At 44.7% G+C, this 17,101-nt stretch overlaps 1 protein-coding gene across 1 annotated transcript in view; it reads left to right on the top strand.

Annotated features, from left to right (window-relative positions):
- The window catches only part of NUP210 (nucleoporin 210kDa), a 141,967-nt gene that overhangs the window by 24,352 nt on the left and 100,514 nt on the right, over window positions 1–17,101 (top strand). The window contains exons 3-4 of the mRNA XM_006901376.1: window positions 5,569–5,705; window positions 7,653–7,784. Of these exons, the coding sequence (XP_006901438.1) occupies window positions 5,569–5,705; window positions 7,653–7,784 (269 nt within the window). The remainder of the gene's footprint in view (window positions 1–5,568; window positions 5,706–7,652; window positions 7,785–17,101) is intronic.

Raw genomic sequence — 17,101 nt, 5'->3', positions numbered from 1 at the left:
TCTCTAGGGAGGGGGATGCTTGCATGGTAGGTGAGGAGGTGTTGGGTGGAGTCACACAGGCCTGGTTATGACCTCTGGACCTGCTGATTATGGCTATGTGGTCCTGGGTAGATCATGCCACTTTTCTGAGCCTCCATTTGCTGACTGCCCCTCAGGAAACTGTTAAAGAGTCTTCTGCCATCAGTATTCAGCTCTGCCTTAACATGCCATGGACACGTCCTCTTCTGTTTTTCACCCCTAGCACACTGAGTTTTTTCATCAAAGATTTTGCATACTCAACACTTGTCAGAAATGAGAGCGTCTTCTTTCTTGGCCCCTCACTTAGCTCCCGCGTCACTGCCTCCTACACTCCCTGGCTTGTGTGATTAGCCATTGTTCTGTGAAGAATTATCCCTTCCCTCGTATGGAAGGGGGTTCTTGCCAGATCCTGGAATAGAAACACTACATGTGTGGCCAGCCTGCCATTCCTAGCTCAGGAAGAAACCCCTAAGTCTTATGGAGAGGTTGGGGGGCTTTGTGAGAGTCTTCTGGATGCATTAGAAGAGGCTGAGGTACAGAGAGCCCACAGAAGTGAGGCTTGGCCAAAAGGTATATCAGAGCCCAGAGTAGGGAGGTGAAGACGAGTGTCCACACCTGGCTCTCTTTAATAAAAATTTATTTTATATTGGTTTGCATACAAAATTTGTATATATTACTTATCATTCATGTACATTGTGTTTAACATGTTCCTTCATTCACATTTTGTTTTAGACGATCACTCATATGTTGTTGTTGTTGTTATGTGCCGTCGAGTTGCTTGCGACTCATAGCGACCCTATGTACAACAGCCCTAAACCCTGCTCTATCCTGTGCCAATCTCATTGCCTCTGACACACTCATCCCAATTACCCCAGTCACTGAATCAATCCACCTCATAAAGGGTCTTCCCCTCCTGCGCCGTCCCTCCTCTCTGCCCAGCATGATGTCCCTCTCCAAAGACCTGTCTCTCCTTACAACATGTCCAAAGTATGTCAGGTGAAGCCCCAGAATCCTTGCCTTCAAGGAGCAGTCTGGTTTACCCTCTCTAGGATGAATCTATTTGTTTTCTTGGCAGTCCATGGTACATTCAGTACTCTTTTCCAGCACCACAGCTCAAAGGTGTCAATTCTCCTTCTGTCCTCCCTAGTCATTGTCCAACTCTCTGATGCATAACAAGTGATTGCAAGTTTTTTCTAAAATTAATCACCATTTATTTATGCATGTTATTACCCTGTATTTTCAAGTTCTCATTGGATCTTTTCTAATTCCTTCACCACCATCCACCTGCCTGCCCCTCTCCCCTTACTCTTTTGGGCTTTTATCCATATCTTACTAGTTATTTGTCTGTTTTCACAATAATGGTCTCATGCAGTAAAGGAAGACATACTCAAAATCACTGGCGATAAAAGAGATGCAAATCAAAACCACAATAAGATACTGTCTCACTCCAGTAGTACAGCCGAGTTTAACAGGACAGCAAGCAATAAATGTTGGAGAGGATGTGGGGAGATTGGCGCTCTCATGCACAGCTGGTGGGATTATAGAATGGTTTAGCCACCCTGGAAGGCAATTTGGCATTTCCTCACAAAGCTGAACATAGAAATCCCATATGACCCAGCTATTCCAGTACTAGAAATATACCCTGAGACAGAAACAGAGATTTGTACACCTATGCTCATAACAGCATTATTCACAACAGGAATAAATTGGAAACAGCCCAGATGTCCATCAACAAATGAATGGCTTGGGAAATTATAGTACAGTCATGTACAGAATGGTATGGCACTAAGGAGCAAAAATTTTGTAAAATATAACGTGGGAGAGTCTAGAGAGCATTATGCGGAGTGAACTAACTCAATCTCCTAAGGACTGCATAAGACTGGCCCTCTTATGGCCTTTGTTTTCTGAACCTCAATTTATTTACCTACAAAATGAGGACAAAGTAGTGTTCTCTAAGTTTCAGCCACTGTTAGGGACAATCTTTTTATTAAGATATTAGAGCTCTCTTATAGGAATATAAGAGTAAAAAATGGAATGCCCATATTCCTGCTAAGCAAAATTAACTGTTGTTAACCATTCTTATATTTGTTTAAACTTTTTTCCAAAGAGATGTGACAGTCCAGTTAATGCTCACGACCAACATGCACTCATTTTAATGCACTCACTCATCAGGCAGTCTCTGCTTGAGTGTGATCAGAACCTTTCTCTTTCTGATTCTTTGGAAGGTGAAGTACTGTCTCATACATTCCACACGAACCTCTCTGCTCTGTGGCTAAGGTAGGGTGGGTGGTGGCCCTGTTCTGCAGGTGAGGATACTGATGCCCAAGGACACATAAGTGCTGCACTCCGATTCTTTGTGTCTTAAATGTGCGCACAGAAGTGGGTTTGAGGGAGGCCTGGGAACCAAACCAGACAGCTGAAAGTGACAGTTCTGCTGGTACCAGGAAAATCAAACCAGTCTTCTAACCACTGTATATGTGTGTGTGTACTAAAATTTATGGAACAAACATTGGCCCTTTAGATGCTACTAAGTGTATAATCCAAACCCAAACCCGCCCCTGTTGAACGGCTTCTGACTTCTGAGGACCCTGTGGCACAGCGTGGGCCTGCCCTGTGGGGTTACCAAGGCTATGATCTTGGCAGAACCAAAGTGACCACACATTTCTTTCACAGAGAGGATGGTGGGTTCAAACCACTGATCTTTTATGTGGCTGTTGAGTATATTATCCAACACTGGGTCTCCCTGTGTACAATCCAGTGATGTTGATTGCTGCCTTTTGACCATCTTAGTGAGCTCTGGTGGGTAGCCTAGTGGCAAAGGAGCTGTGCTGCCAACCTGAAGACACGCAGTTTGAATCCACCAGCCGCTGCACAGGAGAAAGATGGGCAGTCTCCTCTGGAAACCTGCTGGAGGATCAGCTGACTTGGTTCTGCCTTGACAATGAACAGCAACAACAGGGAGCCCACCCGCCCTCCTCCTGCTTCAGAGATGCCCTGAAGCAGACATAGCTGGGTGAGACGGGAGCAGGGCAAGGCCGCCTTCTGTCACAGAGGGGCGCTCTGTTGCTGAGCACTAGCAGTCCTTGGCATCTCCTCGCCCTGCATGACATGCATTATATCATGCTGTGCCGTCCCCAGAGCCACCAGTGAGGCTGAGGCACCAGTGGAGGTGAGTGGGGTGTGGTGTTTACCCCAGTCCTCCAGCCCTGTGCAGGACAGAATCATAACAGTCCCCCTGGGACTGCCCCCTGTGCATCTCTGAGGGTAGATTGAGTGGCTCTGCTAGATGGCTGGCTGCCAGCAGAGGTTGTTTTATCTTATCTGCACGCTGCATTCTGGCTGAGGTGTCAGGCCTCAGGGAGCAGAGGAGGGACTGTCTTAAGAAAGTGATGAATCACCCATCCCTGCCTCTGGAGAGAGCTGTGGCAGGAAGAAGATGCCCACAGCTGTGCACAGACCCTGGGCATTGGAATTGCCCTTGGCTGCCTGCCTTCTTCCCAGAAGGTGAGCCCTCAGAGCTAACCCTTCCTGACAGCGGCTGTTCCAGCATCCACAGATGCTGGGTGGATACAGCTGAGCCCACACTGAACTAGTGATATTTGGTATACACTTATACACTGGGTGAAATACAGCACACTGTAAAACTGGTGGTGGTGGTGGTGGTGGTGGTGGTGGTGGTGGTGGTTGTGTGCTATGGAGTTGGAACCAATCAACAGCTGACTGGGTTTTCAGAGGCAGTAAATCACTTAGAAGGAGAGTAAATCACTTAGAAGGAGAGTGCCGAGGAGCAGCTGATGGATTCGAACGGCATGCCTTCAGGAGTGCAGTGCAACTGTTGCTAGTTGTCATCAAATCGCTCTGACTCATGGTGACCTCATGTGTAGATAGTAGAAGTGCCCCATAGGGCTTTCAGAGTTGTGAGCTTTTGGAAGCGGATCACCTGACCTGTCATTAGAGGTCATTAGGTGGGTTCAAACCACCAACCTTTCTGCTAGTAGTCACTCTCTTAAGTATTTGAGCTATTATCTCTGGGCTTATGTCCTGTTTCTACTGGACAGGGTTACCTTAGGGTGTATATAAATGCTTAATGCAGGAGACACAACAATAGGGGTGTTTTCCAGCTAGCTTCCTTCCAACCGCTAGTGGGTGGCACAGCCTGAGGCAGGGCTGGCCCAAGGTGGGAGGAAGAACTTGAGCCTTCTCCAGCCTGAACTAGGGAAGGCCTGCTGTCATCTGTCTTTATTTATTCTGATTCTGCCAAACTTAATTGACCCTTGGGAGTAAGCGAGAAGAAATGTTGCTGTTCCAGTTTTATTCTTGAGGTTCAGAGAGAGAGAGACAGGTGGGATTTATAGCCTTCGACCCCTTGTTCCCTCCTGAGGGTATTGAACGCAAAGATGGAAGCAGAAAATGAATTGACTTTTGAAAGTATTTAAAAAAATATAATTATTTAATTATCTAGTGCTGTTTTAGGGGAGCTCTGGTGTCTCGGTGGTTGGCAGTTGCTCTGCCAGCCCAAAGGCATGTGGTTCAAGTCCACCAGCTGCTGGCATGCTGGAGAAGGATGGACAGTCTCCTGTGTAATTTACTGTGTCTGAAAATGGGCTGGAGGGTCAGCTATGAGTCCGTATTATGGCAAGTTCTGCTATAATAGAGATGCCACAAGCGAGTGACTTTAACAATTAGAAATTTATTCTCTTACATTTTTGGAGGCCAGAAACCCAAATTCAGAATGCCACGTCTGGGGAAAGGCCCTGCTCTTTTGCTCTCTGGCTCACTCTGTCTCTCTCTCTCTCTCTGTGTGTCTGTCTGTCTCTCTCACTCTGTCTCATCTGTAGACCAGGCATTCCCTGGTGACATCAATATGTTCCCTTCATCAGTGGCAGGAAGCATCCTTTCTGGTGCAGGGGCCCAGATCCACTCCTGAATGTTCTCTTCGTCTTGCTTTTTCCACAGGCTGTCTCATTCTCATCTGAAATAATCCCACCAATTATTAACTTACTGATATATGATCATTAACTTGCTGATATATCTATCGACTTACTCTCCATCTTGATGAAAATATGAGCTCCCTTGTGCCAAGACTCCACTTTAAGGATCATTGTTATGACAGTGATGACTGTTAAATGCAGTGGGAACTGTTTGGGGTGGATTGCCCATGACTTCTGTGAGCTGATCCAGGCAGAGATGCTGGAGGAACACAGCCCCCCCTCCTTGAACCATGTGTCACCTCGCTGGTATCACAGGCACTTTTCCTGCTGTGGCAGGGCTGTGCTGCACATCTGTAAAATGATCTTGGGGATGTTCCACGTCTCTGGAACACACGGATTATTTCCCAGTGCACAGCCTACTGCTTTGTGTTTGCTCCATGGAGCCTAAGTTCACAGGGTCTAAAGCCAGATTGTTGAGGTCTCTTTGGAGGGACATCTAGCTATATTTAAGTCCAGGGTGGAGACCCAGGTCAGGAACAACAGCTGTGGCACATGGTCCAGCTCTGCTGCTGACTGTGTAGCCACATGGAATAAAAGCTTGTCTGTGCTTTCACTGCAGGTCATCTACTCGGCCAGAGGTAGCCAGCATAGAGCCACTGGACCCCAACCAGCAGCAGTGCTCCCAGAAGGCCGTGGTGCAGGCCCGCCTGACCCAACCCACTCGCCTGACCAGCATCATTTCCGCGGAGGACATCAGTAAGGACTTCGGGGACTGGGGTGATCACTGCATTGTCAGGGGACAAGAGAATGGGAGTATACTGCTTGGCCTTACTTCTTGACTCTGGGGCACTGGTGCTACCCACCCCAGTCAAGAAGGGTCCATGGAGCAAGCTGCACCCTGTCTTGGTCACCTGTGGTCAGCATTCTGCACTGTGTTCCCTCTCGTGGACACCAGCTTTTCCTTCCAAATGCTTGCCTGTTATCCACACTTGATACGCTTGATATCAAATGGAAATTTAAAATCTTGGTGGTGGTTGTTGTGTTGGAAGCAGGAGTGACATCCATTTCCTAAACAAATCTTGGTTATAGTCCAAGAATTTGCTTCCTTTTCTCTGTGATTAATATACTGCATTGAGTTTGCAGAATATTTAAAAACAATTGACTTAAGTTTCTATCATGTTTTTGCTTCCTCCTTATTAACTAGAAAAAGTTTTGCATTTTAAAATAAAGTTATTTTTAGTAGCTAAATAATATTCTTCACAGGAGGGTTTCCTGTGAGCACTCACCTTATACTGTACATTGAGATTGTTTTCTGGGGTTTGTGTCAATGCTGTCTGTAAAAATAAGTAGTATTATATCGGAAACTCTTTTGGGGTCTTTGAGGTTTTCTCCCCCGTCCTCAGGATAGACAAGGTCACAGTATCTGTACACTTGTATGGATTTTGAAAAATGAACTAGATTGGTTACCCACAAAGTACCCTTTCCCACTCAGACTTAACAGTGCACAAGTGTTTTCCTTTGCTGTCTGGACAGTGGTCAGGAGCTCTGGTGGCCTAGTGCTTTATGCAGGTTCTGCTAGCTGAAAAGTCAGTGGTTTGCATCCAGCTGCTTAGAAGGATCTAGAGGGGCCAGGTCTCCTCCCTTTAAGTCATATAACCTTAGACCCTGATGGTGGATTGCAATGAGTCAGAATCCTCCTAGCGACAGTGGGTGCATTTGGACAGTGGCCTGAATGATTTTGTATCTGCTTACAGTTGTCCTCAAGTTAGGTAATTTATATCTTTCTTCTAGAACAAATGGGGGGGAAAATACACATGTGTGCACCCGTACCCTTCCCCTCCCATAGTAAGGTTGATATTCTTGTGTAAGAAAACTGGTGGCTCACGGAGCTGCACTGCTCACCCAAAGGCCATACCTCGCTGACAGTTCAAATCCACCAGTGTCTCCACAGGCCAAGCATGGGCAGTCTCCTCGTGGGATTTACAGCCTCAGAAACCTGTTGGAGAATCAGCTGGGAGTCATTTACAAACTCAGAGCTAATCCTCCGGCGAGTTTTCAGAGGCTGTAAATTACATGGGAATGAATTACTCATCTTTCTCCCTCAGAGCAGCTAGTGAATTCACCTGGCTGGGTCGGGGTTGGTAGCCCAAATCCTTACCAGTTAGCCCACCTGCAATGTATTTTGAAAGTCTTCAGTCCTAGTTTCATTGTAGGAATGTGGTGTGTTTTCAAGGCAAACCTGTCTTTTTAATATTGTACAAAACCAAATGTTATTAGTACATAGTTTTAATTACCAGCAGTCAAGTTGTAATAGCATGGAATATACAATGGAAAAGCCTCCCTGAATAGGAACTCAAGTAGCATGGTGACAGGCTGCTAACCATAAGGTCAGTGGTTCGAATCTACCACATACTCTGTGGGAGAAAAGATGGGCAGTCTCCTGTAAGGATTTACAGCCACAGGAGCCTGAGGGAAGGGTTGCTCTGAGTCAGAATCAGTTCCAAGGGTAATGGGTTTGATTTTCACCTTGAACTTCCCGAGGGATATGTGTGTGCGCCAGCATTTTGGTGTTTGAGGGTTAGTTTGGTGCTTTGCTGTAGCTTTGTATTGTTAGTCTGTTGGTTCCTTAGTCTTTTCCAGTGTGAGGGGAGCAGGTGAGGCAGGGCACTTTGTGGGTGCTCACCCCTCTTTCTGTGTCCCCAGCTACTGGACAGGTCTTGCGCTGTGATGCCATTGTTGACCTCATCCACGGCATTCAGATTGTCTCCACCACCCGGGAGCTCTACCTGGAAGACTCGCCCCTCGAGTTGAAGATCCAGGCTCTGGACTCGGAAGGTGAGTCTGCCCCCAGGGACAGTGCAGAGCCTCAGCCATCTCCACAACCAGGGTGTCTTCCTGTTTCTCTGCTCCTCTGTCCAGCCCCGCCTGCTCCCTGCATTCCTGTGCCTGCCTTGTGCCTGCATCCTGCTTTTCCTCTCAGTATTCCTGTCGTTACCCCAGAGCGACTTCCTAGACCACCCTCACTCCTCTAAGTGACCCCAGGCATCGTCACCTGGGAGGCCTCCACCCCTAAGGATGCTGCTCCTGTTAGGAACCCATGTTCGGCTTTGGTTGCCCTGCCCCCAGTTAACTTGCCTTTAAGCAGTAGTACCAGTTTTTAGTAGTGCCATGTTGTCCCTACTCCCAGTCCAGGAAAATCTAGACCCTTACCCATCTGGGCATGAGGGGGCCTGGAGTTGAGCCTGATAATTTGGAACCTCTCTTGGCCACAGGAGGTGCTGGGAGAGGTTGAGTGGTAGATGCCACCTCTGAGGAGGGCCTGTGCCTTCCGTGATGTTGAAAACCACAGCCAGCCTTCAAACTCAGTGACAACTGCAGCAAGACCTGTTTACTTAGTGCTTTGGAGACCCTGAACTCTGTCCGTGGTCAGGTGCTTCCCTGGGTGGTAGAACAGATGTTAGCAACCGGGTTGCTGAGCTGCCTCTGAGGAGTAGGAGGAAGCTGGGGGCATCCCTGGAGACCACACTATAATGCTGAGACTCTCCTCCTTGGCTTGGTGGCTGGCTTGGCTCCTTGTCACTCTTCACAGCTGGTGGCCAGGCTCCTCTGTACTGCCGCCTCAGGACACTGTCCTTCAAACCTTTGCTCTACTAACATGACTCTTGGCTCTGTCCCCAGAATCCTTCTGAGTGGATCCGCCTGTTCTGGTGGTGGTCCAAATGCCTCTCCTCCTGGTAATGCCATTAGGGGAGACTTGGAAGGTTAAGGTTTTTGTTGAAGAAGGCACAAGGATCTTCTCAGACTTCAAAGCCAAGTTACGCTTCACCTTGTCTCTGAAACATTTCTTGGCCATTCTTGCTATCATGTTTTCATTTTCTAGATCAAGATTTTTCTTGACGCAGATATTGTTGACATTCTGGCATAGACAATTCTTTGCTGGGAGGATAGGCCTGCCCTGGCCACTGGAGTATGGTTGTCTACCAGTTGCCAGTAATATTTACCAAGTCATGTCCCTGAACTTTGCCAGATGTCCCCTGAGAAGACTGTCATCTGCTAGTTCTTTTTTGCCTCCATTTATTTATTTATCAGATAAGCTTCTTAACTTTATGAAACTTTTCTGATTTGTGAAATTGCTCTTGTGCTACTTCTCTTGGTTGTAAAGGTTGCATGAGGCAAAGAAAATTCTTAGTCCTCTATACTTGGTACACAGTGAGCCTTCAGTCAGCAGGAACACTTCCTATATCCTAGGTCAGGCAAGAGGGATGTGGCAGAGGTAGGGACACAGCCTCTCGCCCGGTGCATCAGCCATGGGAAATACACCTGCAAATCAAAGCTTTCATCTGTGTAAGTAGATTCAGTTTGCAGTCTGATTGCATGCAAAGTGTAGCAAGGCCCTGGATGAAGAAAGGCAGGAGGAGAGACGGTGAGGACAGGTTTCTCAAAAGTGACGGTGTTTGAGTTCAACTAGAGGGAATGTGGAGTTTGTGAGGCAGGAGCAGGAATTTCTTAATCAGTGCTCAGCCAGGCTGACAAAACCGGAAGCGCGGAGGAGTCTGTGACGCGGCCACAGGCAGGAGTGGGGTTTGCTCTTTGTCTTTCAGCAGGGTGGGTGGAAGAGGCTGTTTGGACATTACCAACTGCTCTTGGGAACACCATGTCCAAGTTGAGGTCACATAGGCACTGGAATGCCTTTCAGCTGTCAACTTGGTTTGTGTGTGTCACCAGGGCACAGAGGGTATAAGAATGTCCATGCACACAAAGGAGAAATGCAGGAGAGCCAGAATCCAACTCCAGCCTGGCTCCAAAATGCATACTTTTGACCAGGTGTCAGCGAACTTTGTCTGTGAAGGGCCAGCTAGCTAATGTTTTAGCTTTGCCACCATAGACAATATTTGACTGAATGCATGAAGGGATGTGCTAAATTACACTGCACTTATAAAAATGGGCAGCAGTCCAGGCTTGGCCCAGGGCTCATGGTTTACCAGCCCCTGCTCTTGACTACTCTTTTCTCTTTCTTAAGTCACTTTTTAAAATAGTGGAGAAAATATGCACGCTAAAACATACTTTAGTGCAATAATCGCACATTGAGAATTCAGTAACAGTGATTACACCTTGTGCCAACGTTGTGCATTTACTTTTCCAAAATATTCCACCAGTAATCATAAATTTATTGCTCTTCAAACAGAAACTGCCTTTTATCTCTCCTTCCCACTCCTGATAACTACCTTTGGTGTCTAATAAAACAATCATCTCTGGTGTATAAATATTTACCTAGGACTTCTGGTTTCACCCCCATAACCCATAGAGCATTGCACTGCTAATTCCAAGGTGGAGCCTCTCTGGCAATTTGAATCGTCCAGCGGCTCTGAGGGGGAAAGATGGGCCATCTCTTCCTGTGCAGTTTACAGCCTCTGAAAACCCCCTGGAGGGTCAGCTATGAGTCATTTCTGACTCAGTGGCAGGAATTGTTATATGTTTGCTTGTTTCATCTAAGTGATGCCATATTGTATTAGACCTTGTCGCAATCAGCAGACTTTCAGGGATCATTGTGTTGAAGCATGAATTAGGACCTCATTTCTCTTTATTGTTGTTGTTATGTGCCATCAAGTTGCATGTGAATCATAGTGACCCTATATACAACAAACAGCTCTGAGCATTACCCTATCCTGAGCCTGTCTTACTGACTCCAACACACTTAGCCCCATGACCCCAGTTACTGTGTCAATCAATCTCATCCAAAGTCTTCCTCTCCAGCGCTGTCCCTCTACCCTTCTAAGCATGATGTCCTTCTCCAAGGACAGGTCCCTCCTGGTCGCATGCCAAAAGTATGAGACAGAGTTTAAAAATCCTTGCCTCCAAGAAGAAACTTGGTTTCACCTTCACTAGGATACACCTGTTTGTTATCTTGGTGGTCTGTTCTATGTTCAATACTGTTCTCCAGCACCACAGCTCAAAGGCATCGATTCATCTTCTGTCATCCTTAGTCATTGTCCAGCTCTCTGCTACATAACCCCTAATTACGAAGACTGTAGCTTGGATCAGGCACACCTTGGTGTCTAGACTGCATCATTGCTCTTTAGCACTTTGAAGAGGTCCCTGACAGCAGACTTGCCAGTGCAGTTTCTCTTTTTATTTCCTGCCTGCTGGTGCCAAGAATGTTGACTGTGGTGCTGAGTAACCTGTAATTGTTAACAATCTTAGTCTCTTCTTTATCCATCATGGTGCTGCCAAGTGGCCCAATGGTGAGAATCTTTGTCTTGCTGTTGAGCTGTAATCCATTTTGAAGACTACCATCCTTGAATTTCTGCAGCAAATACTTCCAGGCCTCTTCAGTTTCAGCAGACAATGTTATTGTGTCATCTGCATAATGCAGGTTGTTTGATGAGTTTTTCTCCAACCCCAATGCCCTATTCCTCCTCATAAAGTCTAGCCTCCTGAATGATTTGTTCTGGATACAGATTGAAAAGGTGTGAAGACAGAATGCATCCCTATGTACTCCTTTCCTAATTTTGAACCATGCAGTGTTTTCTTGCTCTGTTCTGACGACTGCTTCCTGTCCCAAGTGAGAGTTTTTCATGAGCACAATCAAGTGTTTTGGGATTCTCATTCTTCTCAAAGTCAGCCACAGTTTGTTGTGTTCCACACAGTCAAATGCCTTTGCATGGTCAATGAAACACAGATAGACATTCCTCAGTTACTCTCTGCTTTCAGGCAAGATCCATCTGACATTGGCAATAATGGTATTTCTATTTGCAACTTTTTGAGAAAGCATCATACCGCCTTCTACAGTGGTTGCACCATTTTACACTCCCACCAGCAGTGAATAAGGGTTCCAGTTTCTCTACAACCTCACCAGCATTTGTTGTCTGCTGTTCTGTTAAATTTTGCTAATCTTAGTGGGTTGAGATGATATCTCATAGTTGTTATGTTACCTTCTTTTATGCATAGGAATAAATAAGAATCTCTTTTAGTCCGTTGGCCAGGTAGTTATCATCCAGATTTCTTGGCATAACTTGGTGAGCACGTCTGTTTGTTGAAATATGTCAATTAGTATTGCATCAGTTCCTGGGGTGGTTTTTTTATGGGTTGGGTGTGTGTGTGGTTTTGTTGTTGTTGGGGTTTTTTGGGTGGGTTTTTTTTGCCAATTTCTTCAGAGCAGCTCGAACTTCCTCACTTCATCACCATTGCCTCTTGATCATTGTTCTTTCATGAAATTCTTTTGTGTCAGCCAATTATTTTTGTACAGTAAGTCTGTATACGCCTTCCATCTTCTTTTTTTTAAATTTATTTATTTATTTTATTTTTTTCCCCTCCCATCTTCTTTTAATGTTTCCTAGATCATTCAGTATTCTGCCCATACCATCCTTAGGTATTGCAACTCACAGCTTGAATTTGTTCTTCAATTCTTTCAGCTTAAGAAATGCTGAGTGAATTTGGCGCTTTTGATTTTTCCAACTCCAGCTCTTTGCACATTTCTTTATAATATTTTGCTTTGTCTTCCCAGTCTGACCTTTGAAATCTTCTGCTCAGCTCCTTAACTTCTTGATTTTTTCACTTTGCTTTGCCTTATTGGTGGTCTAGTGCAATATTCAGAGTCCCTTCTGACATCCATCTTGGTCTTTTCTTCCTCCTGTTTTTGTAATAATCTTTTGGGTTCTTCATGAATGATATTCTTTTTATTTGTTTGTTTAATGTACTTTTTAAAAAAATTATATTGGTTGGCTTACAACCTTTGTATACATTGTTTCACACTCTCCATTCAAATTGTGTTTCATTCAATCATCATTCCTATGCATTATGTTTCATAAAGTTAATCACCATTGGACTATTCCCACCTTTACCCTGTTTTGTCAGGTCCCCACCAGATCCTTCCCATTTCCTTCACTCTTTCCCTCCACCCAACAAATTGTGCAACCCTGTGGTTTCACCCCTATCTATGCTCACTCTTCTGTTCCCACCCCATCTCCACTTTGGTCCCTATACATGTTTTATTAGTTATCCTTCTGTTTTTATAATAATAGTCTTATGCAGTATTTGTCCTTATGAACTTGAGATAGTTCACTCGGCATATGCTCCCTTGTCTCTCCCAAGTTATATAGTATTTTTTGAAATCATTGCCTCCTGAGCACTATGTAGTTTCATTGTGTGAATCTACCACAGTTTTCCTAATCCATTCAGTTGTGGTTGGATAGTTGGGCTCTTTCCATTTTCTTGTGATGTTGAATAACACTGCTTAGACCATTGGTGTACAAATAGTTGATGGTCTTTTCCATGGTGTGAACCAGACCTAGTTTTCACAGCAGATATTTAGCTTCTCCGAGTCTTTCCATTGATGTAATCAATCTGATTCCTGTGCAGACCATCAGGTGAAATCCATGTGTATAGTTACCGTTTATGTTTCTTTTAAAAGTTATTTGCAATGATAAGCCATTGATTTTACAAAATTCTGTCATTCTGTCTCTAGCCTCATTTCTGTCACCGAGTCCCTGGTTTCCAACTACTGATCCATTTACCTTGCTCCCAACTTTTGCATTCCAGTCACCCATTATTATTAATGCATCTTGGTTGCATGTTTGATTGATTTCTGACTGCAAAAGTTGGTAGAATTCTACTGGATCTCATTTTATACATTTATTTATGATAGACATTTAATCTTTGTCTGCCTTTTGTCTACTGTGAAAAGAACTGCAGTGAGCATTGATAGACAAGTTTCTGTTTGTGTTCCTGCCTTTAAAGTAAGTCACTTTTAGAAAAGATTTATTGAGTTATTTTTGAGATTCATGTACTGTAAAAAGTTCACCGTGTAAAGTATACGATTTAGTGGTTTTTAGAATGATCAACTAAATTGTGCAACCATCACCATGGTCTGATATAAGAACATTTTCAGCCCAGAATCCACCCCCCGCACACCCATTAGCAATCACTTCCCATCTCTATGCCCACCTCCCCCAGCCCTGGGCAAACACTAGTCTGTTTCCTGTCTCTGTAGATGTGCTTGTTCTGGCCGTTTCATCTCAGGGGAATCATACAGACCATCTTGTTCCCCCTGGTCTCTGTTTCCAGAAACCTTGGCTCCTCTGGACAGGCTGGTATTGTCTCCTTTAATGATCGAGGTACCTTCTGCCCAAGTGGATTTTGTTCCTTTTTGGACATGCCTTGGTTTTTCATAGGTCATTTTATATTTTCTGTCACAAAGTTCAGCACTTAGAGGGCAGAATGGCATCGTTGTATTCTTTTGCCTTCTGTGTGTGATGCTAGACTTGGATCTGAGGAGCAATCAGCCACTGTTTGTTAAATTGAATGCCTTCATATTTTTTCCCTCTTGCTCTCCTGGGTCCAGGCGAGGAGAGATGTATCCTCTGAAGCTAGTACAACTGGGTCTTTATTTCTGGATCGAATTTCTGGTTAGTGTCTGCACTCAGCTGCAAGGCTCTGGGATCAGGGGCTTTGCCTGTTGCCTGGAGTTGGTGCTGTAACTGCTTTGTAAATGGCAGAAGCGAACCTTCCCGCAGGGTGTTTTTAAAGACATCTAGCTACCCATCTGCCAGTTTGACTGGTTCTGTCTTAGAGTTGTCTTCAACTGGCTGATGCCTTTTCTTCCAGTCACCCCTCTTTGTAAGTGGCGCAGGGGTCACAGAACACTCATTATACCACCGTGACCCTCCTGTAGTTTTGTCACCCAGACATCAGTCTTTAGGGCCCGCCTTGTAGAGGCCCTCATGCTTGATGTATTGCTCTGCTACTGCCATATTGGTATGTATAATAGTTTTATTTTAACTTGTCATTTGTAAGTGAAGTCTGATGGGACAGTCGGGCATGTGCAGGAGTGTGGAGCTCTAACTTGATAGGGCACCCCCGCCACCCTGGGATGAAGCCTGGTATAAGCAAGTACCACAGACAAGGCAGTTTAAACCAGCAGAGGTGGATTCTCTCACAGTTTTTTTTTATTTATTGCATAGTGATTTGAGTGAATGTTTACAGAGGAAATTGGTTTTATATTCTACCATTCATTCCTGTTTTGTTTTATGACATCAATTAAAGTGCCCACCATGTAACTACACTGCTTCTGTTTGCTGTCTGTAATTTTCCCCCTACTTCTGTCTTAACAAGCTTGGAAGCAGGAGTGGCATCCACTTCCATAAATAGCTTGTCTCCGGAAACCCTATGAACCTGGAGAAAGGATAAAAGTCACGCACGCAAGTGTCGAGGACTCTCATTCATAGGGTTGCTATGAGTCGACTACAACTCAGTGGCACTTAACAACAACTTCTGTCTTACCACTTCCTATAAGCAAATACTGCCCCTTAGAGCATATATGCTCTAAGGCGTAAATGCCTCCTAGGTGTTTATATTCACTATAACAGTCTATGATGGAAAGTTGAGCCGACAGGCATGAGTTTTGTTCCAGGTTTCCATGTTGACTAAGGGCCAGAGTTATGGGTTCCACTAGTCTCCATGGCTTTCTTCCCTTTTTTTGAAAAATTTTATATTGGTTTGCTTAAACTTTGTATACATTGTGTTCCACCCTATTCTTCATTCATGTTGTGTTTCATGCAATCATTCCCATGCATTATCCATGACCATTTGATAGTTTTTAGTTTGTATTATGTTTTCCCCAGTCCATCTAGAATGGTTACTGCTGTCCCTGTTAGAGTGGTCACCTGGTAGCTGGACAGCATCTCATTCTTCCGGTCTTAGGTTTGTAGAAGCTGAGGTTTGAGTCCGTTAGGCCTTTTGATTAATGTTTCTATACATTTTTGCTTTTCTTCCTTCTTTATTCTGGAAAAACAAATAGTTATTCCTTAGATAATTGCTTATGAGCTTTCAGACCCAGTACTACTCACCTCAGTAGATGTAGAACATTGTCTTTGGGGACTGTTAGGCCAGATGACCTTGTTGTACCCCTAGATTATGGTCCCATGGCCCAAGATCCAGAAGTTCATTCCCTCTGGGTGCCTGGTTATGATTAAAGAGTTTACATAACTTTGCCCCCTTCTCGGCCCTCCATGGATAGATTTGCAGTATATGGATAGATTGTACCAGTATAAAGGTAGAGACAGCACCTGCCACATCTGTGAATGTCCATGGATATAATATTTTTCACCTGTGGATTGAAGCTCAACATCAAGAAGACAAAAAATGTTACCACTGGGCCAGTTGGCAGCACCAGGATGGATGGAGAAGAGACTGAGGTTGTTAATAATTTCAACTTGCTTGGCTCCACAATCAGCATTATTAGCACCAGCAGTCAGGAAATCAAAAGACAAATTGTGCAGGGGAAGTCTGCTGTTAAAGACCTCTTCAAAGTGCTAAAGAGTAATGATGTCAGTCAAGGGGCTAAGGTGCTTCTGATCCAGGCCATGATCTTCACAGTTACTTGCTACACCATCACAGAGCTGGACAATGAGGATGACTGAAGAAGAATTGATGCCTTTGAGTTGTGGTGCTGGAGAAGAGTATTGAACATAACCATGGACCACCAAGAAAACAAATGGGTCTGTCTTAGAGATAGTGAAACCAAGTTTATCCTTAGAGGCAAGGATTTTGAAGCTCTGTCTCATAGACTTTGGGCACGTGGCCAGGAGAGATCAGTCCTGAGAGAAAGGCATACTTGGAAGGGTGGAGGGACAGTGCAGGAGAGGAAGACCCAGGATGAGATGGATTGACACAGTAACTGGGGTAAGTGTGTTGGAGTCAGTGAGATTGTCTCAGGATAGGGCAGTCTTCAGAGCTATTGTACATAGGGTCACTAGGAGTCACAGGTAACTTGGAGGCACGTAACAACAACAGCATACCTGTTGGTCTTCCTACCTATGTATCTTTTCTCACTGTCACTTAGCTGTGCTCCTTTCTGTCAGGTTGCTGATGTCTTTGTTCATCTACCTTTCTGAGTTAATTTTCCTTATGGCTTTTCATATTTCCATCATTGATATGGTTTTGTCATTTACGGAATCTTTATGATTTAACTCTTTTTATTTTATGAGGTTTATTCATTTTCTTTGAATTTACCCGGTAAGTTATTATTTAATTGTCTAGTCTAAAACATGGAAGACGCCTCCTTTTGCTCAACACTAACTAATGCTTAACTCCACAATAAGGGATTTATCTTTCACTGCTTCACAAATTGCTGTCTGTCAGATACTCCTCTAAAT

This window comes from Elephantulus edwardii, unplaced genomic scaffold, assembly GCF_000299155.1.
Source record: "Elephantulus edwardii isolate Elephantulus edwardi_28Jun2011 unplaced genomic scaffold, EleEdw1.0 scaffold00322, whole genome shotgun sequence".
In the NCBI taxonomy this organism is placed as follows: domain Eukaryota; kingdom Metazoa; phylum Chordata; class Mammalia; order Macroscelidea; family Macroscelididae; genus Elephantulus; species Elephantulus edwardii.
The sequence above is the reverse complement of the archived record's forward strand: the minus strand, read 5'-3'. Positions and strand labels throughout refer to the sequence as shown.